We start from the raw sequence: 26710 nt of genomic DNA on the forward strand, positions 1-26710 counted from the left end.
CTATCAGAAAAGGACGAAGCCCACTTTATCCTACATATCTGGTACCCAAGACACCCTAACAAAAAGTAAACTCTCACGATTTGTTTTGTGCAAGCTCCTTGGAATAATCAACCCTAAACTAATACCTAGTTATATGTTACATTGTATTAAAACACAACCCTGTTTCAGAAACTTTTGCAAAAAAGATAGCATGTCCACATATTTGTTGATCACTGTAAAGGATTAAAGGGCAGGGAGATAAAATGGAGATAAAAGTCTTTGCCTGTGGTAAATATGTAAGTAAGAATACAATGGCCAATGTATATATGACAATACATTTATATTTGAACTTGAAAATGATTCTTATATCCTGCTGTTTATTATGGGAATGCGACACAGAAAAATTAGTGCATCTCTGTGTTTATAGGCAAGTATTATCATGTCACAGAGAAAAACCGTAAGGATTTTCCTTAATGAAGAATTCAGCTAGAAAACTCAAATTTGCAAATAACTTTTCCAAATGATGCAAGAGAATCTGTGATTTCTTTGAGAAGCTTTTGTTTGTTGTGGAGCTGTGTCTGGATGAAATTAGAAATTACTGTACAAATCAAAAAGTCCTCATGTAAAGTCTACAGATGTAAGATTGCATATGTAATGCTTTTTTCTCTTAAAGTAGTGTGGGTAACTCCCAAAAAAAAAGAAAAAAATAATATCAACTGCAGACTGTATGTTCTAGCAGCTGTGCGCTCCCGCTGTATGATGCTGTGGGATTGTGGTTTTCATATTTGCTTCTTCATGTAAAATAATTAAATTTACTTGTGATCTATTTAAAGTTCTAAACACGAAACAAAGGTTGAATCAAGAGTATTACAAAAATTAAAAACATAATAATTGAAATTTATGAAAATATGCAGTAGGTAATTGGAAATTCCTGTCTATAATTGCATTTTCTAGGTTGAATGAAGAAAGTATTTCTGCTTTTTACTTCATGAGACATATAATTAGTGATCTGCTTAGTGTTTTGAACCTAAGGGTCTCCAGGCACAAAGTCCCAAAAACTTCCAAAATGCCCAATAGAGTAGTAAACCATCAAACCTAGTTAATAGCAAGGTCAAGCTCAGGATTTTTATAAAATATTTTATCTTTACAGAAAAATGCCATGGGTGCAAATAAGCCCAGTGGAGCACAAAAAGCAAAGGAGTTACCTAAGCAATAAGGAAGTCCAATAGTGATCAGAGTCCCAATAAAGAATCATAAAAGGCGAAGTCAAAATCACAACACACGTTTAAAAAATAAATAAATAAATCACAAAAGCACGTGTCCAGAATGAACCACAAGGTACTGTGGGTGCCAGTACCTTATGTTGCTGAGGGCAGTCCCTTGTGGTGATTAGGAGGTGACCCTGCCTCTTAGAGAACTACCCACAAAACACAAGTAACATAACACATACATTGGGAATAAAGAAAATATTTAATAAAACTAACATTAACATAATTAAATAACTCAAAAATGAACAAAAAGGACATGAAATATGGATTTGAAACACAGCCAGTGGAGGAACCCTGGCTGAAATACAAAATTTAATTAAGACATTTACTTGTAACTCATTTTTAGTTAACAACAATTGTAGTGAATTATCATTACATATTTGTTCCTTTTAATGTATTACTTTACACTGTATATTGGTGTGCTCACATTTCATGCTACTGTACAAGATAAAGTTCAGTTTCCTCAAGTGATTTTTTTTTCTTCTAAAGAAGGAGTTTTACCTTTTGCTGCTAGATTTCAGAAGAATATTTTCTGTGTAGGCATGAGGAGAAGCTACTTTTCAGATGAAGTATTTTCATGGTTCTTAAACTGACTATAGCATTGACCATATGTTGTGTTTCTAGAAGTATTTTTTAAAAAGTAGGGAGTGCTCTTTCTTTTTTGTGTAATTCATGCACAAGAGGCAAAAAAGGTATGTCTTAATCACAAGTTACTTCAAAACTCTTCCAGGGTACCCCCACAAAAAATAAGGTTATACTTTGTTGTGTTTAAAATTATTTAAAAAAAAAAAAAAAAAAAAAGTCATTACAAAATCATGAAGGGAACTACTTTCATCCTTTATCCTCTTTCTACCTTTAGATATCCCAAGAATGAAAATTATGATTCTGCATTCCTAAGCTAAAGAAGTAAGCAAATAAATGGTATAAAATCCAAACCATTATAGAGTGGGCACTGTATGGTATCTTGTATTCTAAACTGCTTTGCCACAACTGTTGCATTTTTCAATTTTGTGGGTGATGCTTCACAGCTAGTTTTACAAGTGTGGTGTCACAGGGATTGTTATTGTCTACTAATGCACTGAATGGCTATTGATTTAATTTAGCTGATTTTTACTCAACCTGTGAACAGCTGCTTGATTTATAACTGGCTTATAATTTATGACTCCTCACACCCCGTTCATGACATGTTCCAACTGTTGCCATCAGACAAAAGATATAGGAGCATCAAAACAAAGACTAATAGACGGAATAACAGTTTCTACCCTGTTGCTATTAGGACACTGAATGCCACCTAATCACCTCCAATGCAGCAGTGTAATAGATGACATCTTGTGCAATAGGTTTTCATGTGCAATTAAAGTCTTATGTTGAATGTTTGTGTTCTACCTTATTTCTTCATATCCTTTCCTATCCTTTTGTAATTATATTTAAATACCCCAAAAAAGATAAAGCTATATTAGAAAACAAATAAGAACTAATTTATAAATGTAGAGCGCAGAGCACTGAGGTGGATTAACTCTGTCCCAAGCTGCACCGTAAAGCTGTTAAAATAATGAGGATTCAATCTAATCATTCAAAATTGTTAAAGGTGCGCATTGTAATGTTGAAATTGGTGCAGTGTAAAACATAAAAAATCTGTCATTTGAATATCCGTTTTTGCCTTTTGGGGAAAAAAACTTTTTTTTATAAAAAAAAAAAAAAATCCCCAGTGGGGTTAAAATCCTGAAGGAATCAATTTTATCATTTGTGTGAATATTGAATATAGTGGTGCTAATTCAGTGTTTTAATGGTGCACAGAGTCCCGTTGTATGAGTGCAGTAACACATGATAACTCTGAATGTTTGAACATTATTGCTTATCAGTGCATAGCTTTATATCAATAGTCTGCGCATCTGAGAGTGGCATCTTTCAGCCAGATAATATCTCACGTATCAAGGCTAAAGAAGTCCTGAAATAGTTCATAAACATTCAATTGAATTTATTAACCTCTATCATGATAATCTCAAATCTGTGAGTTAAATTGAAATAAGCAGCTATGGGCAGAAGTCTATCGACACTTTATTTGCATATATTATTTGACACATTTGACATATTTACCCTTTTCTAAAGGCAAATGGGATGAAAACTTGCTGTTGGTTAGGTTGATTTACCCACTCGGGGAATGAAATACAGTCATTGACTTTGAAACATTACTTCATATTAATTCATTTTTAATGTTGCAGAAATATTTGTAAATTCACTTTCTAAAATCTAAAATTTAGTGTAAATTGAGAACTGAAACTTCAAGCTTCTGAAACCACATAACCCTAATATTTGTCTTTTTGTCCATCAGTGGAATGCAAAACATGGTTGTGAAACTTTGTAAAGATCCTCTTTGCATTCTGTCTGCTTAATGTTATATTGTATACTAGCCGACACCCGCTGTAGCATACGGCGGTGTAAGAATAGGAACGGAAAATGGTGAGAAAGGAATTCAGAAATCAAGAAGAAAATGCTTCTTGAAAGACGCAGTGTGCATGTAGAATTTACGGCCAAGCAGGATTATATGTGAAAGTGATAAATAAAAAAGGCTTTCCGAATTTACATACAATGGCATCCTGATAGTTTTGTTGCATGCATCTTGGTTTTCCTGAAATGTGGACGGTAATATGATCATTTTGCCTACATGTACGTTGTTATTTTCAGCGTTTGCTTGCAGTGCGTCTGATAGACCTTTGTATTGTTCCACGTGCAGATCTTGTTGATGTAATCTGAGATAGTTGAGACGTGCGCCCTCTGTTTAACATACGCTTCTATGACATACTGTTGGAATAGTTTGCAGCTGGAGTGCAAAATACTAAATGTGTTCCTCATTGCTAATCTGTACGTGTAAAATTGGCATTAAGTAAGCCTTATTCGCTTGGCGGTTCTTTTATTGGGAACATGTTGTAAATCTTTGTGCGAGCCAATGTCTCCGTAAGGGAATAAAAGTGGGTAAACCATAGGATCGCGATTCATATTGAGCGTGGAAATCGGTTTACAGGAGTTGCCTATGGGATAGATGCAAATGTCCCTTTCGGCAGGCGTTTCGCCATCTTCTCCGACGAAAATCGCTGCAATGTCGGGGCATTGTATCGTCATAAATCCTGCCTAGGATTTCCTTGAAAACCATTTGTACAGAAGCTGTTGGATTGGACTGAGCGATTTCATGCATGTGTTTGTATGATTTAGCGAAGGGGTTGATGGTTCTGAGCATGGAATCTAGCTGGAGAAGTACATTTTCGCTGCATGCGGAGTTTGCTTTATTTTGTAAGCGTACGTCAGTAGCTTATGCTGTGTCAAAAACATACAACTGTCCATATCCTGGAGAGGTAGAAGTGTTAGTGTATAGTGGAGAGGTTTGGTGATAAATTTGCCCATGTATTTTAAAACAGTATGGTCCGTGGCCAGGAGGTTGAGTTATGTGTGCACCCATGGAAAAAAAAAACGCTAGAGAAGAGTTGTATTCTCGAATGTGTTCACGATAATTTTTAGCTTCTGATGTTTGCTGTGAAAGAAGCTATTGTAAAGACACAGGTGGCTCCCGCAAAGGTGGTAAAGCTACCCTAGCGTCGTGGCAGCATCTCGAGTACTTGTTGGATGTATTACGCTCAGCAGGCCAGTATAGTGCATGACATGGAAGAGGATGAATAGGAATTGAGAAATGCCGTGTCGGCTGTGTGTGGGTGGGTCCGGTATTGAAGTGGAAACAGGACGAACCAGAAGAGAAATATATATAAGAGATGCACACTGTGTGTTTTGTTTTTGAATGCAAAATAGGATCCTGAAAGTCTTAACCAACTATAAAAATGTGAATTGTGAATGTGAAAATTCTAGCTGAAGCAAATTAGCGTGAATCGGTACAGGTAGTAGTTATATATGGGCCATTTATTTTATTTATTCTTTCTTTGCTTCCCTTTCTCTCTGTAAGATGGCTAGTGATCCAGAGAAACTAAATTATTCTTGAGCACCTAGCAGTCTGCCAATGGGCATTTTGACCTTTATACCTACTTTTTTCAGTAGTGCTGAAAACATGTTGCTGTGTTTTTGTGTTGTTCATTTTTGTTTAAGTGCAGCCACTGCACTTACCAGTGTTCTTAAGATCAGCACTGTTTGCTTTTATATACATTCTTCCCAGCAAAAGAAAACCAATAGATGGGTGTGTCCTTTTGAGCAGGATTGCATCAGCTGCTAAAGATAACGTTCAGTGTGGCTGACCCTTCAAATCGTGTTTGGTGTGGTCACTTGGGGGGTCAGAATGCATACACAGCAGATTTGTGGTATATAGCAATTATCTTGGAGGGAGACTATCCATTTTCTAGCTATAATGTCTCGTTTACTTTGCCCAGCACTTATTCATGGTTTGCTTTACAAACCTTTAGAAATAAATGCATGTTGCACTCAAAAAACTACATTGTGAGGTTGTGCATTTCCTTATGAAAGTTAAAGCTGGTATTTTAAAATGTGTTTGATTGGCATTATTTTTCACAAGGTCTGTATTAAGAACTTCTATCCTGCTTCACTGCAAATAGTGAAATGGGGAGGTAGATGCACCTATATTTTAGTATAGAAGTCGTTGCCATCTAAGCCCCTTTCTTGATATTGTGTGTACACTAACACAACAGCATTCACAATGAAAGAAGACATATCATTCTATGTGTAACTTGGACAGTAGTAAAGCATTTTTCATCAGACCAGCTTCTGAATATGCTAGTAAAGCTGTTCAGCAGACAATGAAAACATTATTGTAATGCTCAAAGAAAATATACTCTGTGATACACTGACACCCTGTCCAGGTTTGTTTCCTGCCTTGGCTGCTGTAATCCTGAAGAGGATTTCTAAATGTTATGTTTCATATTGCCTTTCTGATCAGCACATTCGTGCCCCCCCCCCCCCCCCCCCCCGAAATGACTGCTTAATCTCTAATAACAAAATAAGCTGTAACTTATACAGCATTATAACATGCCTATAATAAATTTTACAGTACATTACATGTACTGTCAGTTCTATGAATTGTTTTTCCCTCACCTACTATGATTTCCAACCAATTAATTGATGAAGCAAGACCTATTTTAGTAATTTGTCACCATTATATCTTATTATTATATAGTCTTAGTGCTTCACTTTATTGCTTCATCCTGCAGGCATGCAGAAAGAAATTATTAACTGACCTGTTATACAGTAAGTGAGTGTGGGTATGTACATTTAATATGACCTATGACCAACTGCCAACCCATCCAGGGCTGGTTCTCGTATTATTTGTAATTCAGCCAGGATATACTCTGTGTCCCTGAACTGAATTAAGGAGGTTCAGAAATTAACTGTTGGGTGGATAAAATATACTAAGCTTAATATACAGATGGCCCACAGTCACTACTAACTGCTATATTTGGAATTAGTGCTCTACATGACCAGTAAAATCACTGTAGCAAGATTTCAGATATCTATATATATAAAAATGGAATGGGTGGGCCGTCGGGTGGGCCTTTTTTTCATTCCGTCGTTTTTTCGACGTTTTGAAAATGTAGAATGATTATTTGATTTTTTTGTTTTTATTTGATCGTGTCTATGTAGCCGCCGTCGTAATAAAGTAGCGCTAAAATCGTCATTTATCGTAATTTATTTTTGACGTATAACGTCGCCGTCGTCGAGGTCAGTGATACCTCTGCAAAAAATCTGCTTACGGTTGAAAGACACGCCCTACTCACTGGACAGTTAAAAACACCAATCAAACTAACGATGACATCAAGTATTACCCAATCAAAAGTAGGAAAGGAGGCATCTTCATAAAATGTGTGTGGGATGATTTGCATGAGACGCTGCTTTAAAAAAAAAATGATAAAAAAAATACGGGATAAATCCCGTCCAGTATTGATTCAAAACGGGACGCGCAATTTCATTCTCAAACGCGGCATGATTCCGTATTTTAAAGGACGGGTGGCAACCCTACAGTGCCAGGTAACCACCCATACAATCACATTGTAATTCAGACTAGGAATGCAATGAATGTAATTACCCCGATCTACATACAAGGCGAAAGTCTTGCAACATTCAAAGATGATGGTTTGGGATAAGTACACCATACAACATAAAAGAGCTTATGAAGCCTTGAACCGAAAAAAGCAACATCTCAGAGATCGTAAAAAAAAAATAGGAGTTAATGTCGTTTTACTCGCTGTAGATTTTAGTCAAACATTACCAGTTATTTCACGAGGGAGACCAGCACATCAACTCAACGCGTGTTTAAAATCCATGCTTCTCCCACGCTCGGTTATATGTCGCGTGTTCTCGGGTAGGTGCACCAAAAAATGTATACATTTAAGCATGTAATGGGCAAACAAAAAATGAGGTATACCCGAAGGCACAGCAGTAGCACTTAATGTAACTTTACTTCTTAAATGTTAATGTTTTACTGTTTAATAATTTATACGCTTCTTATATGTTGTTCAAATTCTTTTATCAAAATACCACTGACAGCGCAATGCACGATAACATCGAGTGAATACACCATACGCATCCGCCCACGGCTGCCCTGCTGTGCGCAGATAGGACTTGATTGTACAATAAAATAAAATAAAGATAAAAAGACTAAAACAATCATCACCCATAAAGCGGATAGTAGACGTGACGTACTATATGTGTACCACATTTCAAGTGTATAGGTGCAACGGTTTGCGAGCTACAGGTCATTTAAAATCCTGGACAGACACACAAATTGCCACGGTAGCAAATTACAGAAGAAGATTTTACTGTTTAATAATTTATATTTATATGAAATGTGCTTCTTATATATTACTTCATATTCTCATATGATAATGATGTTAATGTTTATATTGATTTCTGTGTTATTAAAACTGCATGTATGTGTGTATATGTATATATATATATATATATATACGAGCTGTATATACCCGGCGTTGCCCGGGGCAGAAGTAACCTAATCGGTCAAACACTTACATATATACCAAAGTAAACCTAATCGGTTAAACAGCTTCATATATACAGAAGCGAACCTAATCGGACAAACAGCTAATCTATATACATAAGCAAACCTAATTGGTCAAACAGTTACATAAATACAAAAGCAAACCTAATCGATGAAACAGCTTCATATATACAGAAGCGAACCTAATTGGTCAAACAGTTATACATGTGCAGAATAATTTTACAAAGATTATGCGTGTTAACAATCATTAAAAAGAAAAGATTGAGGAACTCTTCTTCTATATGTGATAAAGCTGGATGAAGCTGACTTGACGAAGACGTAGGTGGCATAGATTGGTTTTTCTAAAACAGAAGAAAAAAATGAGTATCTATTATTATTTTAAATTAGAATGAAAATGAGAACCTTGATTAGAGATAGATTATCCGTATTAAAATATGTGCATGAATAAACTTTTGGTAACACTCTAGCAAAAGTTTATTCATACAAATTGCCATGGGATGGCTTTGTGAAAAAGTAAAAATTAGATAAAAATAAATTGAGAATGCGTACTTCGATTTGACTGAGATTATCTGTAATGATGAAAAAAAAGTTTAGTATGTTTTTTTTTCCATACGGGAAGGATGTAAAACCTTACATAGGCACCCTTCAGCCTGTACTGAAGGGTACTGTCAGATTCTTACTGACTAAAAAACACCCTTTTTATTCCACACCTACCCCAAAAACCACTATTAGGCATTACTTTGGGGTGGCAGTAGTTTAGTTATGAAACAGCTGGGTCCTGAAAAAAATCTGTCTTATTAGTGGCTTCATCACATATAGAAGAACAGTTCCTCAATCTTTTCTTTTTAATGATTGTTAACACGCATAATGTTTGTAAAATCATTCTGCACATTCATAACTGTTTGACCAATTAGGTTCGCTTCTGTATATATGAAGCTGTTTAACCGATTAGGTTTACTTTGGTATATATGTAAGTGTTTGACCGATTAGGTTACTTCTGCCCCGGGCAACGCCGGGTATATACAGCTCGTATATATATATTCATCAGTGACTTTATTCATTGAATACTTTTGGAATTGAGACTTCAGAATAAAAAAGTATTGAATTACATAAATACCATGATATTTTCATTAGAAGTGTGATCTTTTCTTTAAAATGCATTGTTTGTTTTATGTATATTTCCTGGAACTTGAAGTGTCATATTAAAGGCTGCAATTCTGAGCTACGTGTTCTTTGCAGTTTGCATACTGAAGAAGTAATTTCTACAGCATACATAGTGCCTCCATAGAGTAGTGCAGTATAACCCAGAATTGCCAAACAATGCTATATAGTACCATGAGTAAAATCTGTGCAACGGACAAAAGCTTCTGCTACAAGAAAATACACAAGTTTAACATTCATGCCATCGGATGCACATTCAGTCAGAGATCTCCACATTTAAACAGGGAGACTCTGGGTAAAGTAAGCACACACACATGCACACACACACACACACACACACGCACTCACACACACACTCCGGGTCATGTAGTCTAGTTAGAAAGCTGGATATGCATATGGGGTCGAGTGTTATATGACTGACTTAAATACTGCTTTGTGCAGCATCTACCATGCAACTGTTTTTAAAATCCATCTTATTTAAGGTTGACTTAGTGTAGGTAAGGATTAGCAAATGATTTGGAATTGACTCATGTATTCAAGTAAGGTACTGACATACCAGTTTATGTCTATATTTAGAATCCTGTCCAAACAGGGTAAATGTGGTGTCAAAATATCAGTGTACACAAGTTGTGTTTACCAAACCGATCTGGAACTGGATTTTTTCTTTTTGCCACGTAGTAACTGGGATGGAAAGGTTATTATAATATGACTTTGGATTTCTTCCATTGTGCCTCAGCTGTGAACCAAATGGCAGCAATAAAATTCTGAAGTTGTGTTTAAGAAGTGTAATTTTTGAAAGGAATCATTACCATGTGAAAATGTTTTAATTTTGCTAAATGGATAAATTATATTTACAAAAGTTCTAAACAACAACAAGAATCTCTAAAAGCTACTCAAGATTCTGGTGCATGATCAGAAATGGCAAATGAAAAAAGCACAACCCAATCTACAAGATGAAGATCATTCATTTACGATTAATTCAACACATCAGAAAGAGGCACTTGTGGTGAAAGGGAAAAAAAACCTTGTATTTAGAAGGGGTGAGCATATTAGGTAGCCCTCAGGACTAGCGCTCCCTTGGCAGAGGGCCACACAGGGCAGAAATGTTTTTGTCAGGCTGTGAAAAGGAAAGCAGCACTTATGTCCCTCCTACCAGAACAGAGTCAGATGTTAAGAAATGAGCTGTGGTTAAACACTAGGGATACTCTACTACTGAAGAAAAGTCATCACCTTTTCTCTGGAGTCTGCTAAATCAACCAGATTTAAACCGGAGTTTTAGCAGGTCTGTGAAGCTTTCTTCTTAGCTTTTTCTGAGTTTTGTACAGAAGACACACACTTTAAATGTTACTTATGTGGTATTTGTGCTTTTACATTTTAGGAGGATTTAAGCTTTTTTGTTCATGCCTGACTTCTATTAACATTTTAAGAAATAATATAGTAACAAAAAAATGTGCAAAATTTGCATTTTTTTATTGGATTGGTGGTTGTTTTTGGCAGGGCATGAAAACAAGAGTGTTTTTTTTGGGGGGGGGGGGGGGGCTTCATTACAATTGTTTACACATTTTCAAAGTGTAAAATCAAAATATTGCTATCCCAGAAAGTAGGTTATTAAATATTCTTTGTTTTAAAGTGTTGTTTATATTTCTTTTTCCATATATTCCATTTTCAGTAATAGAATTTAATTAGGATTTTGAAACTTCTTTATTGCAAGGAATTGTATAGATTGGTTTCAAATTTTGTGTTTTTCTGTTCCTTGCATTTTTGGTCAGCCACACAAGAATTGTAAGTGAATTATTAATTTTACATTTAAAATGTTTTGAAGTAGGCAACAATCTATGTTATGTTAATTAAAGTTCTAGTGTCCATGCATTACATTTTCTGTGTTTTACATCTGCTGTATGTTGTAACAGCACTTATCAGTTATTGTTTCATATACTATTATGTTTTGTAATTATGCTAATTATGAATAGCAATATCAAAGAAAATATTCAGTTATATGGCATTTAACTTGTGGTAAGGTACAACAATCTTTTAATTTATGGTAATAGAGGAAGGACATATTCTGAAAAATGCCGCTACATGAACTATAATTCCTTATTAACACTTAACATGTTAAAGTGTGAAGTTTTCATTGGTATTCAGTTAAAACAAATTTGCATTGTCAATAACATACCCACTGGAAAATATGTAGCCTGTTAAGCTGAAATTTCATTATGAACTTCAGGCAAACCCAGTAATTGCTGTTATGTCATGGCCTGCTAAACCTGGCAGGAGTTCCAGGAGTAACCAGTAACATATGTATTTAAGTAAACAAAATATGATAGTAAGTACATGCTGTAAAAATAAATAAAGAGAGAATGAGCTGGTGCCTTCTCTTTATATTCATTATTTTTATGTATCTTAGTAGTATGTTTAGCAGTAGCTACAGTATGTGATTATTGTAAACTGTTAACAAATACAAATACACATAAATATATCATAACCACATGTGTGCATACATAGAAATCTGTTTAAAACATGGTGAAACACAACTGTAGTTCCTTAAATGTTATATTTATGAAGACACTCTTCATTAATCCCCTAATTTTGTGTTTTCTGCGCAGTGGGTGTTGTAACCCTTGTCACGGACACTGTACTGTAGCTGTAGGATTTTGTTACAGCTATTTTGTACTGATTTTTGAAAACTATATTATATAATAAAAGTCATTCTAAATTTCAAGTAATTGTAAAATCCCATCTGTCAGTTCTAAATCTAGAAGAATAACAGAGAACATGAAAACACCTTCTATGTACCTACAGTATTTTTTTCTACAGAGACTCCAGGCTTTCTCTGAATCCCAAAAGTTGCACATTTTAGATTAGTTGGTGATTCTAAACTGGCACCTTTGGCGGTTTATGGGTGAGTGGTGCCCACTCCAATGGTGGTTCCCACTTTATGTCCACAACCATTTGACTTAAGTTAAACTCACCAACAACCCTGACCTGGATTTAGTAGGCTAGAAAGTTTTGTTTGTTCTTTAATTAACCAATGATCAAATAGTTTGGGCTGGTAATTTTTTTTTTTTAAATTTTCTGGTTACAAAGAACTACAGGAAGCAAATCCATTTACTCAACAACTTGCCATTTGTAGTAAACTATAGTACAGACAGGAAAATTTAGATTTTTTTTCTAACTGATTTTATTTTATTTTATTAGAATGTATTATTATTGTATCCATTTTACTTGTATTGACCAGTTATTTTTTACTTGTCATATTTTCCAACAATCACGGATTCATCCTTCCATTTACAATTTTCAGTTGTCATTTCCTTCAGTTCAGAGTCCTAGAGATTCAGAACATTAACCGACAGCAATGGACATAAAGTAGCAATTGGTCCTGGATACATTATCTGTCCATTCAGTCTGTGACAGATAAGGGCGCTGTCGACCCTTTGAACCCTCAGACCCCACGTCAGACACCAGATAAAAGTCCAAAATGACTTTATTATTAATAATAAATGTGCACAAAGCACCCTCCACTCCACTATTACTGCTGTAAATTGTTGTGGCATTTTGTGTTCTGACAGCATGTGGAAAGGTCTTAGTGAGCCCTACACGCTTGATTAAGTAACTGGGTAAAAATTGAAACACATTGTGAGGAAGACCAAGCAGTCTACAAAAAAGAGAGTACCAGCAATTATTTGTTTCCACAACAAGCACTGCACATTCAATCATGTGACAAGAACTGAACAGACATTGATTACAGGCATCCAACCTGCTTACGCAGGGCAGAGACACGGTACTGCTGGGGCCTATCCCAGCACTCGTCGGACAAACATAAGGCAAGAACACCATCCGGACAGGGCACTTGTCCATCGCAGGGCAAACACACAGATAGACACACACACACCATTTTAGAAACTCTGATTACCCCATCTTTAATCCGGTTAAGTTTTGTAAGTTCAGTACAAATGTGACATTGGTAACATGGGCTGTCAATTCTCCTTCACTGTGCCAGGTTCTTCATGGAGTTTGCATATTCTCCCCGTAATCAATGTCAATGAATTTACTCACTCAAACACATGGTGCTCAGTTATTTTATTACCATGTTGTGAGCATGAGTTGTTCATTAGTGCTGGGTATCAGCACTGATGTCCCAATTTGATCCCGATTCGATATTGATTTTTATTTTTGCTGAATTAGCATGCACTGATATATTTGAAGTGGTGGCTTTTTTTTTAGAAATTACTTTAAACATGCATAGAGAACATTAATATAATCTAACAAATTTCAGTAACACTTTATTTGAAGGGTGTCTACATAGTGACTTCATAACATATGCATAAGCATGGAATGACATTTAAGAAGAAATACTTGATTAGTAATGAACAGTTAACATCTGTATTGGGAAGATGTAGAACAAAACATCATTCTTTTTTTTTTTTTTTTTTTTTTTATAACGTTTTCACAGCACAGCACTCATTCAAAATTCACCATAATTTAGCTAAAATATGTATCGCCACATCGGAGTCCATACTCAATATGGGGCAACTCCTTGTTTAATGCAATGGCATCTACATTAAAACATCTATATCATCTTGTGAATAACATTATTATAAAATTATCAAATATTGCTTCTTAAATAATAAAGGTTATTCAATAACCTTTTCATGACATCCTTCAACTAAACTTTGCCAAATTTATTTCCCTATTGATCACTTAAAATAATCTTGAATTAGTCGAAATCAATACAGAGGGAAGTCACATCTTTCTATAATTCTTCAGTTGCTCTTTGTAGCAGTCATATTAATCAGTCTCGAAAATGTGTCCTCACAGTCCTCAGACAAAAAGCAAGCATTATAAAATGAGGATCTAGAGCTGATGCTTGTTGAGAGTGGCATTGAATGAATGGAATATAAAAGAAAAACCAGCCATCGTGACTGGTAACGCCGCTATTATCAGCTGCTTTGAGCACACACACACTTTGGTATTGCATGCTGCTCTGAAAATTCCAACAATTGCCCACTTGCTTTGTCAGGTGAGGCGTGTTGCAAAGATTTTCCCACTGTAGCAGTACACCTAGCTAGCCATGTGCTTAAAGAGAAGCAGTGCTTATTGGACTTGCCAGTTGCTCCTGATGTGACTGGCATGCAGTGCGTTTGTCTGCAACACATCCGCCACAGGTGCCCAGTCATTTTTAATATTTGATTGTCACGTAGGGATCTGCTGGCCTGGATGTTCAGCTGTCCACATGTCTGATTTAAGTGTCAAAGACACTGATTTCAGTTAAAGAGGACGCACCATTTTATGCAAAATAGTAAAGTGATTTTTCTGTAGAAAGCCTTAACAGGTACATTAGTACTGGATTGGATGCCAAAAATAAGCCAAAATCTCCATATAGTATTTGAGCAAGATAGATATGCATGAGATGGATCTTGAGACTTCATGAATCAATATCAGATTGTTTAAATGAAAAATTTGGTAAGTTTAAGCCGTTTTTTTCATGTTTGGATCCCTGTACCCTTGAGCCCTATTGTAAGCTGCAAGAGCAGACAAGGTATTTTTAAATTTTATTAAAAAAACACTTCACTTTAGATCCCAATTTCAAGTGACAAATTAATATATACAATGATTATGAAGAAATAACTTTGACTTGAATAATACCAAACTTATCCTTTAACGTTCTGTCAAAATGCAAACTAACCAGTAGTGTTATCAGTTATGATAAATCACAAAATTTAATGGTGCACACTTCTACATGCATTTTGGTAGTGCAGGTAGAGATTCATTTTAGTGTTAATTTTACATGCTTTAAGCAAATTCTCATACATACTACTTTTTAAATTCTGATTTGCACGTGTTAGATTGTTATATTTATTCAGATGTGGATATTTAAATGTTTTTTGTTTTTGTTTATAGCAGCCTTTGCTAAGCTTAAGTCCATAGCACTTCTTGGCTACTATAGAGTGCTATATTCATAGCAGGGAGTTCAACATAGAACCAAAAAGGAATTTTGAAAATATATTTTTTATACTGTCTTTTGCTATCAGAATAGGCTGAATCCCACAAAGCCGTAAACTTGTATTAAGTGAGCTTATAAAAGGATGGATGGTGTTTTGTCTCCTAACACCTTATTTAGAGTGGAAACAAGTGTAAGTGGTGCAAGGTTTATCCAGGATAGCAGAACTTTTGTCTAGTTTAAACTATATTATTTCTCAATGCTTTTATTTATTAATTACAAACTAGTGAAAACTCCTGTGAAATTAAGATCAAGTTAAATTTTATTTCACAATTGGTGTTCATTTAGAATATCTAGTAGGGAAAATGTTGTGTTTAATAACCATTTGTAATTTTAGCCAAATGCTGAAAACACAATTTCTCATTCTTGATTAATAATCTGTAATAATGTTTATGACTTAAAGTTTGATTGTTCACAGTATAAATAAAAAAGGCAAAGACTCTTTTCCTTTTTTCTAATTTTCCTTTCAATATATTTCCTGTTTTGTCTGTTAAAAAAGTATAAATAAACAAGATGCCAAGTTATTATGTCTTTAGACTGTTCTGCAAAAACATCAAAACTAGTTTAAAGTTGCAAGTTTAGCTCTTTAAGCATACAGCTTCAAATTATACTTTACCTAAAGTAAAAAAAAAAACACTTTTTTGAAACAACTGCTTTATCTGCAGAAATTGGTGATTGTGGTCAAAGCATAGTTGCACAGAATGCTTGCAAATTATACCACGTCGTCTAACTTTAAATGAAAAGCATGACCTTTATTTTGCATGCAGAGGAAGAAACAAATATCTTTTTTTTTTCTAAAATAGTTCAGTTTCTTGTAATCAGTTATCATATTCTTTCACAAATCCATTGGTGAAACAGTTGAAAAAAGAAGAAGATGAAAATAAAAACCCACATACTGTACAATGTGACAAGTGTTAGTCTGCCTTTACCCAAATGCTTCAGTTTTTTACATGGATATTTTGTCTAATTTTATAGTGTCTGCATTGAATTGTTCATTTCATTAATTTAGTGTTCCTTACCTTGGTTAAAGTTGCGTTTTCTGTCATGTATTGTGATCATGTACAATTCGTTGTTGGTAAAAAAAAAAAAAAAAAAAAAAAATTCTAATAAGAGTGATATGTTGCTGAACAGATTAGCAATCTAGGTCACTGCCATTATTGTAGGTTTAATTTTTATCAGTACATGTTTGTGTGGTTTTTTTTTTTTGTAACATGCATGTGAAAGTAAATATTATCCAGTATTTTATATATTCCTCATATCAATACTTGAGAGATTCTGCACAGTCCTTTTCCAAGCTCCATTATACCCTGTATGTTTTTGCTGAGGATAAACGTCTTGATGGTGGATAAAGACTGTTAGGACATTTTGAACTGACATCCCTTTATTCTCAATTGAACTTGAACAATATTGTGACAATTGTGCCTTCAGCTTTGGGAGAATGATAAACTGAGTAACAATTCCAGATAATACAAACATTAAAGGTTGTGATTGACCACTTTTGAATTTGATTGCACAGAACAATGCGTGAATGGATTATGTAACTGTCAGTGTAACAAAAAGGGGTAATCAACATAGTTCTTAGAAAATTACTGTTTCCAGGTAACTTATAAAGTGCCTATTGTACAGATCAGAGACATAGTACATCCCATTGGAGATTTCCGACTTTATGTGGGTTGTGGCTACAGGGTTCTTTGCATGTATTTTTTCAGTTAACACAAATGGAATAGAAAGCTATGGGAAAAGTCAATGCATTAAATTGGAGCTTATATACTGGCAGCAAAAGACATAGGATGGAACCAGCCCAGGGCGTGGTGCCAGTGCATACACACACCTCTAATCATTCATTTTGTGCCAGTTCAAACCTTGGGCTTTGAATCAGTCTTTCTTTACTTATTGTTGCGTATTAAAGTTTTTTAATTGAATTTACATCGTTTTCTTTGTAATAAGAGTTCTGATTCATTAGGTGCACAATTCACATACTGTATTACACAATGGTAAACATTTTTAAACATTATTGATAATTATTAAAACCATTTTCTTAATTGAGCAGCGTTTTTCTCTATCATTCATATATATTTTTTTTAATCTCACCTCAGTTCAGATTGGTTCTAACCTGACAAAGCCAGACAGTTGTGTGGAACTAGCTTGCATGTGTTCTGTATTTTCTGTTCAGTTGAGCAGTGCTTGTTTTTAAAACTTCATATTCCTTTTTATTAAACAGACAAATGTGTGTGTGTATTTCTTAAATGAAAGTACCAGGAAAAATGTAATATATGTAAAATTCAAAACAACATATCCAGACACTTAGTACATTTAAGTTTACATATAGCAACTAGTAGTTTATAAAGTGCTACATTTTCAGAAGTACATATTTTTTAAAACTGAAATACGCAATTTTCTCAGAGTTAACGTGATAGTCAGTGGTGAGAACTAAACTTGCTACTGTGTGGTTTATGACTGATTCAACTGCCTAGCCGCAAGGCTTCTCACTCCTTATCTATTATTTGCAGACATAAAAGATCATTTGACTTGAGTTAAAGTTTCACTGCGTTCCAATACCAGATTGTCCATTCAGTCCTTTATTGTATAATCTATAGTATTATACAAATGTTTTTATGTAGACACATTTTTTTAACTAAATATTTATGATCTGGAATTAGGCTTTCATTAATTACATAAATACTGTCAGTTATAGTTCAAATAATATACCTGAAGCACTACTAAAATTACTAAACTACTAAACAAAAATTATTGTAAAAAAAATCACTAGGATTCATCAGTTATACATTACATAGCGCCTTTTAAATATAGTAACTGTAACTTGGTAAGAGTTGTATTTACAGTGGAACCTCGGTTCACGAACGTCTCAGTACACGTACAGATCGGTTTACGACCAAAAAAGTTTGCCAAACTTTTGCCTCGGTTCACGACCACACACTTGGTATACGAACAAGCCAGTTTTCCTTTCGGTTTGTACATGTTCAGCCTCTCCCTGTGCATTTCCTGTGCAGCGAGCAAGAGTGAGAGAACGCGACACACACACACACACACAGGTACATGAGAGAGAGAGACACACACAGAGGCAGCGCGAAAGAGTGAGACACACACACACACAGGCAGCGAGAGAGAGAGAGAGAGACGCACACACACAGGCAGCACGAGAGAGAGAGAGAGAGCTGGACGCATAAGGTAGGAAGGCAGTTAAAGAATGCACTGAGCTTGATTTTGTTTTCACTTCTGTTTACAGCGATCGGTTCATAGCGTACATTGTTGCAATGTTACTTTTCTTGGTGGTTTATTAAATTACGGATTTTTTCAAATGTTTATTTTTTTCCCTGTGCTTAAAACTCATTAAAAAAAAAAAGTGTTTTTGGCCAGCGGTTGGTAGCGCTATAGCGCAAACTATTGCAGTGTTAGTTTTCTCTGTTGTTCAAGGTTTTCTCAGTGTTTATTCAATGTTTTTACATTTAATTTACTATTACGCTGTGCATTCTATGGTTTAATTAACTATATTTGTGCTTTAAAAACTTAAAAAAATATATATATTTACATACAGTTCGTATGGTCTGGAACGGATTAATTATATTTACATACAATCCTATGGGGGACATTGCTTCGGTTCACGACCAAATCGGTTTACGACCAGAGTTTTGGAACGAATTATGGTCGTGAACCAAGGTTCCACTGTATATGTATGTATGAAATGTATTTGTAATGAAATTTTGTCTATAGTTAGAATTTCCATAAGTAATTAATATTTGTAATGTAATTTTGTATATAGTTAGAATTTCCATAAGTAATAAAGACGTCATTATGTCTCTCATGTCAGCCTAATCTGAGCTTGGTGTTAGAATCATACCCTGAAAAAAATAGCACTAATTGCACAAATGGTAGTGTAACTAAAATAATTAAAAGTATTATATAATTCCTATTTGATACATTTTCCTACGTAATGGAAAATCTGTGTTAATCAAGTATGCAGAATAGTTTATATTATTCAACTACACTGTTGTTATCTGATGCCCCTTTAAAATCATTATCCTCACTTGTAAGATTGCTAGTGAATCCTCTTCTAGTCAGTTCCTGCTATTTTCTTGTGTTGTGTTTCTGGCATGAGCCTGAGCATGTTTTCCTACCAGCATGTCTTATTTTGCTTCTTTTCTCATCTTTGTGTGGCTTGTATTCATTGAGAAACTCTGCTTCAGAAGTCTTTTTGCCGTATTTTTTTTTAAGAGAAACATGATTTTTAAATAAATAAAAGCAAATAAGAAAGTAAAGCCAGAAATCACTCTGTAGTTACCAAAAAATCCTATTATATGTTCTCATATTCATTTAACTAGTTTTTCAATGTTTGTATTAAACTTCAGTCAATAGTAAGTAGCCTAAAAATGGCACCCTCACACAGAAAATATTTTAACTTTTTCATCCAAATAATAGATATGTGTTACAATGTCTACAATGCAATGCAGAGCTTGGTTAACACAAGTCAGTAATGAATACTGTATTTCATAAACTCCATGCCTGTATACACTAGACTGGAAAGATATTCTCAGTATCACTGTACTCCACCCACAGAAAATATTTTGGAATTGTAGAAAAAGAATAAATCCAGCTACATCAAGCTGACCCTTCCACTTCTGCATCAACAACTTGTGTCCATGAAAAAATATTTTCTCTGTGGCAGATGCAATGTTTAGTTAGCTGAATATTCTACTATTACAGGTTATGATTCTGAATTGTCATATGCATTTATTTAGTATATTTAGTTTTGTTTATTTAATTGCTTTGCATACAGTCTCATAGATTCCCTTCTGGGATCATCTGCCTTCTAGTGGAAAGAGGAAGTTTGTATTCTCATTCACATTCATGATCAAGCATCCCTGCCAGCCGCTGCCTTGAATCATTCTGGAAAAGCATTGAATGCTTCTTTCTAGGTTGGCCCCCTCTCCCTCTGGTTTGTACTGGTGAGTTTGCCTAATGTCAGCCTGAGCATACAGCATACCCAGAGGACCTAGCAGCCAATGCTGCACCACACTAGCATAGACAGGGACCTTCCCTGGTGTTATTGTGGCGTTTTTAGTCTCACTCTTGGAGGCTTTTTGAGTGACGTCCTCTTGTCCTACTGCTGTGCGGTATACTATCTATGCTGGTATTGTTTCACAAAATGATAAGGTTTTTTTACTTTTAACAGTATTTAATTGTAATTTACAACCTTTATATGTACTAATGAATCATAAATCTGTTTCATAAACTATTGCCACTTCAGATCCTCAACCAGGAGAAATAATACAACTGCATCAAATTAGAAAATAACAAGTTTTTTTCAGTCGCTTGCAATTCACTGTTGGGTATGCAAGCTTATTTAACAAAAAATGTACCTCCTGTCTGATTAATTAAGGAAGGTGGAGAAAGAGCTAATCAAGAAATTAAATGCAACATCTGTCATTTGGTTGTGGTTCAGATCTAAAAATACCAACATTGACCAAATTAATGTCATATGTAAATTTCGCAAGTGTCAGATTGCTGTAAACGGTGGCATTGCAAGCAACTTTTGCACATCTCATGAGCAGCCACTAGTATACACAGTGAGTATCTGTTAAGAAAAGTTGTAGCTTCTTTTGACAAAAAGCAAGACCCAAAAGTGAATACAAGTTTAAGTTGATCTATAATTGCCAGTTCATTCACCAGCAAACGCACGTATAACACAAAAAGCAAATGAGGCAATGAAATTACGAATGCTATAACAGAGCATGTTGCTATAGACAAGTTTCCCATTTATATAGTTGAAAAAAAGGCATTCAAACATCAAAATGCTAGACCTTTAGGTATATACTGCCAAGTCACAGTTACTTTACCTAAAAGCACTCCCAAAAAAGTAAGAACAGTGCAGGCAAAAATGTCCAGTCAGAGATTAAGTCAGTTGACCACTTTACATGCACAACAGATGTCTGGTCAAGCCACACACATGAATCATATGTAAACTTGACTTTATACTTTGTTAACAAGAACTGAACGCTAGTAAGCAAGTGCTTGCAAACCTCATACTTCTGAGGATCACACTGGTGAATTGTCAGCATTAGGAATGAGAGAGGCACTTAAGAATTCGAGAGTAAGAGAAAAGAATTTAGTGTGTACGACAACTGACAACATTGTCAGCTAGTGTCCCACCTGAAAGGGCATTTAAGCACAGGTGAAAGCACTGTCACTTGCCATAGAGCATCACTCAAGCCTAACAGCATAGACAAGCTCATTTTTTATTCCACATTTCTGTTCTCAGAATACCGTGTTAATAAAGGCACATTTAAAGGCACTGAGGTGCATTTAAAGCCAGGTGCAAACGTGTTCCTCCAAATATTCTATACAGATACAATTTATATATGAAATGGACTGTAAGGAGTCTATGAGAAAGATAAGTCAAATTGCCCCAGATACAACATGTTTAGTGTATTGATGAAGTGGTCCACTTTAAAAAGATAAATGTCATACCCCTTTTTAGTGATTTCAGTATTTTGCTGCTATTTTTTTAAATATTTTTAGTCTTTTTGCTGCCCCCTGGAAGTTTGCTGAGGCCCCCCAGTTGACCATCCGTCTTTTAGTGTTGCAAACTTGAAGTGCTTGATGTCACTATATTCCATTTAAATATAAAATAGACTAAATTTTATTCTAGCACTATATAATGCATCATTTAACAAAATAGAAAGCTGCAAATAGTTTTGACCAATAGCTATGCAGCTTATGTATAGTAATTTAATCTCTTATGAATATATTTTCTATTAGAAAGTTATTTTTTTTTCACATATTATAAATCAGTGCTGTTTTCCCTGATTGATGTTAGTATTGCCACATTTCTCGTGTTTTTTAAACTAAATGCCAATATTAAGTACTGTCATATCAATTTGGTGGATTTTATTAATTAAGAAATACACGTTCCAGTCAGATATTGTTTAAATCGAGTCTCTATCCCTTAAAATTAAAGTAATGTTAATAGTAGCTTCTGTCTGTCTTACTTTTTAAGCAATTGCTTGAAGTGCACTTTGACTATTCATACTACTTGCAGTATATTTTTCCATATGTCAAATGCAGCAGCAGAGCATTCCCTAGTTTCACCCAGAAAAATGACCAATATTTACTGTAAATGTGGTTCCCCAAACAACAAGCTAAATGTCTGCTTGTTCATTCTTATTTTCATAGCCTTTACTTTACGGTTGCCCGCTCTGACCACTGCATTCTTCACCTGTAATTTACCTTTCACAGCTGTTGCCTACTCTTCATGTTATGATGATTCTTAAGACAGAAACTGCAAGACATTGATTACAGGGTATAAAATCACAGTGCAGCCTAGTACTATATGTGATGTAAAAATACTACACAAGGCTGCTGTAAACGATGTAAAAAAAAAAAAAAAAAAAAAAAAAAAGGCCAGTCTACCACTGGCAAGTTTGAATGCAGTAAGGTCTAGATTGTGTTAATGCTGAAAAATGGAAAAGTAAAACAGAAAAAAAAATTTTGTATCAGGTTAAACATGAGTATTGCTTAAATTACACACATATTTGGGGTCTTTTGCAGCATTGAAAACAATTAACACCTTTTATATTTTATTTAAGAATAAAATCTGTCCGGTTTTGCTTCAATTATTATTTTGTATCAAGGCATCTTTTGACTTGTAATATTTCTATTAATAATGGGGATGCCTTTTCAGCTGTACCAATAAAATTTATCAGTTGTTTTATGTGCTGTGAAAGCTTCTGTGTGACATATGTTTTGTACCCGTTTCCTTCTCTTAACAAGCACTTTTACAGAAATTAATTAATTTTGTCATTGCCCTTTAAGATTTAAACACGCAGACATGTTGGTAATATGTATATATTTTTCCCTTGCAGACAGTAAAGAGGAAGTGGTGACATGTGAACTGTAGACACCTGCCAATGCCAGATGATGATTACTAACCACAGAGGCCAGTCTTAACTTGTGCAGAGCTACACCATCATAAAGAAATCCTGTCTTAGTGGCATTTGTTTTTTCTTTTCTCCTCCAAATGCAGAGGAAACTTAACTGTTTCTCAGATACCAGAATCCAATATGGCCCTAACCATTTTTGGCATATTCTTGGGATTATTTCTTGAAGTTTCTACAAATGGACCTTATGGAGTTCCAAGGTCTTCATGGAAAAATCATGGTAAAAGCTGTTTTGCTTTCATTATTTAATACAAAAGGACATATTCTATAATTTTGTATAATCTGTTAAATTGTTGAAGCCTTAATGGTATGAATTTTAAAAATATGCCATGATTCGAAAAGTGCAACAGATTAGTTCTCTGTTCTGAAAATTTTTTTTTTTTTTTTTTTGGCATTTGAACTGAGTGTAAGCAGTTTTAAAAATGGATAAATAGATCTTTGGAGGAAATTTAAGTTGATTGACTAAAGCACTGGGGTGTGAAAAGCAGGAAATTGTTTTCACCATGGTTTCCTTCTCAGATAGTGAAGCTAACACAATTCTTTCAGCACCTCTACATCTCTAAAATGTATCCTACCTATTGTTATACTAAAAGATTAATTCCAAAATAGTCTGAATCAGTAAGCCTGAAAGTTACATTTTTACATTTAAAGGTCTTTTTAGTAAACTGTAAAAGATTTAAGGGGCAAAATAAATGGATGTAAACATATTTACATGTGTAAATAATCATTGGAGTGAAGAAAAAGTCCAATAATAACCTTCTGAATGTTATTTTGTGCACCAATTTTTCCCCTTAGATATTTTTTCAAGAAGTGGTTTGCTTGTAAAAGAGATTGTATCATCTTTGAAAACCAACAGTAATGGAATTATTGGAAATTATATGTAGGGATACTGTTGTTCATTCAAATTAAAACCGGCAACTGATTACTTGCTATTTAAAATATGCATTTTTGATTTTTGGTAAACATATTTTTATTACATTTACCACTTTTATTTTACTCCATCTAAATCAATATGCTCAAGGAGATTACAGTGGAATGACTTATTTTCTCTTGGATGTTTTCAGCATATTACTGTAGAATAAAAGGTCTATTTGCAACTGCTCTCAAGTCACTTTGTAAACTTAAATGCATTGAAAACACATTTTTTCAAATCGTTTTATAAAAGAATACATATTATCAAATTAGTAATGCATTAACAAATCGAATAGGGGAGTTCCCATTAGCTCAGCAGAGTCAACTGGTGCCTTCTAATGTAAAGGCTTCAAGTTTGTGGCCAGCTTCTGTGTGTGAGGCTGAGATGGGAAATGAGGAGTTGGGCCCTGAGCAGTTCTCAGACAGTGACACTTCAATTTAAGAATGTTTCAAAGAATTTCAGACCTAACTTTGGCCTTTTTATAAAATGAGAATCCATTGTCCATCTATCCATCTGTTGAAACAGCTTAATCTAATTTTAGGATAATGCAAAAGAATAAATCTGAAACACTAAATACACCTGTAGTTTTACATCTGTATATTTAAAATAATTATACTGTAATAAAGTAAACCTAACAGTCATATTAATTTTTTAATGTTGCTTAATATTGTCTTGGAGGAGAGAGTGCCCTGATAACCCTTACATATCAAAACATTACATTTGCATTGAGAAATTGCATCATAACTAACATGCTCTGTTCCATGAAGTATGCTCTGAAAGAAAGCAGGACAACCAAATTGGACCGCAGGGAACACTTATACAGAGTTAGGTATACCAGGCCAATGTAGAATCACGATTCACATAAGTTAACTAGCACATCTTTTCAATGCAGTTCAAACACAGAGTACCTAGAGAAAACTTGCATAGACATAGGGAAAGTGAGTAAATTCTGTAAAGTAAATGCCATGGAAGTTGAATCTTGGTACTTGGTGTCATGCTAAGTATTATACCAACTATATATAGTACTAGGGTGTTGTACCGTGTTAGCCATTATGAATGAATCTTGCCTGAAGAAGGGGCCTGAGTTGCCTCGAAAGCTTGCATATTGTAATCTTTTTAGTTAGCCAATAAAAGGTGTCATTTTGCTTGGCTTTTCTCTACCAACTATCTATCTATCTATATATATATATATATATATATAAAAATATATATATATATATATATATATATATAAAGGTTAAGATAGGCCCACAGCCAGGTTTTCCACTTGGTGCCTGGTTGTTCCATCCACAAAAAAATCTTTGCATTTAATGGAATTTCATTGTAAAGAGTATATCCAACACCATGAAGTAAGAAGCTGATGACTTTTGTGTGGGGTAAAATCTTTCTGCTCTTCATTTCACAGGAATCTGCTAAATAAATTAACCAGTTCTGTTTATTTTGCAATAGTCACAATGTCACTATTTTCTATATTTACAGAGGTTAGTTTGACAGAGTTTATTGAACCAGGAGTTTTTAATTATTCAACTTTGTTGCTAAATGAAGAAAAGAAAATATTGTATGTGGGAGCAAGAGAAGCAATCTTTGAGCTAAACTTGGAAAATATTGCTGTCAGAAATAAACAGGTAAACCTGACATATTGTGTGCAACAGTGTTAAATTCTTATTGTGTAAGCTTGTTGGTTTATGTTGACCTCGTATGTTTTAATAGTACAATGCAAACATAATAAATGAGCAAGTTTTAATTGATTTCAGGAAAGCTTTTGGTTGTTTTTAATGCTTCTGGATTATAAAGAGTGACGTTGTTTCCTGGAAAAACAGCATAAAGTATATTAAGTGCAAAATCGTTACTTATTATTTGCAGTTAACATGCATTTGTTAAATAATATGGGATAAGAAATTCAGCTTCTAAAATGCTTTTAAAAGAATGATCTCTTTTGCTTGTCAGTATACCTTCTTTAATTCTGTTTTCAGAAATTTTAACCAATTTCTTGATTGCAGAAGAGCAAAAGACAATCCAGAAAGCAACAGTTACCAGGCAAAATGCCACATTAAACAATGGTCTATCTCATCATGCACACAACCACATTAAATGCAACAATTATTCACCAATTGTTACTCTAATAATGTTGTATATGTACCAATGTGTAATTTTGTGATCTGAGACATTAACTATAAGCAGAATGGGAATAATACATAACCAGATTACCCTGGTACAGAAGAGTATAGTAGTGCCCAGGGCCTATATTTAATAATGTTAATTCAGTAATATGTAGAAAAGTCCTGTTTAGTATTTATGCTTATGAAAGCAAATTAAATATAGTTCCATCACATGGTTTTGCTGTATTCATTTTGATAGTCAAGCTTGAAGCTGGAAGTGTTTAAGACCATCTTACACTTTAGTGTAACAGAGAGTACCCCTTTTAAGACTGATGGATTAACATGTTTAGAAATATCTGACTTTCACCTATTC

The 26710-nt window shown here is 34.5% G+C and overlaps 1 protein-coding gene across 1 annotated transcript in view; it reads left to right on the forward strand.

Moving 5' to 3' along the window:
* The window catches only part of LOC114654359 (sema domain, immunoglobulin domain (Ig), transmembrane domain (TM) and short cytoplasmic domain, (semaphorin) 4D), a 123080-nt gene that overhangs the window by 73508 nt on the left and 22862 nt on the right, over positions 1-26710 (forward strand). The window contains exons 4-5 of the mRNA XM_028804860.2: positions 23412-23545; positions 25718-25863. Coding sequence (XP_028660693.1) covers positions 23412-23545; positions 25718-25863 — 280 coding nt within the window. The remainder of the gene's footprint in view (positions 1-23411; positions 23546-25717; positions 25864-26710) is intronic.

The sequence above is a fragment of the Erpetoichthys calabaricus genome, chromosome 7 (assembly GCF_900747795.2).
Source record: "Erpetoichthys calabaricus chromosome 7, fErpCal1.3, whole genome shotgun sequence".
NCBI lineage: Eukaryota > Metazoa > Chordata > Cladistia > Polypteriformes > Polypteridae > Erpetoichthys > Erpetoichthys calabaricus.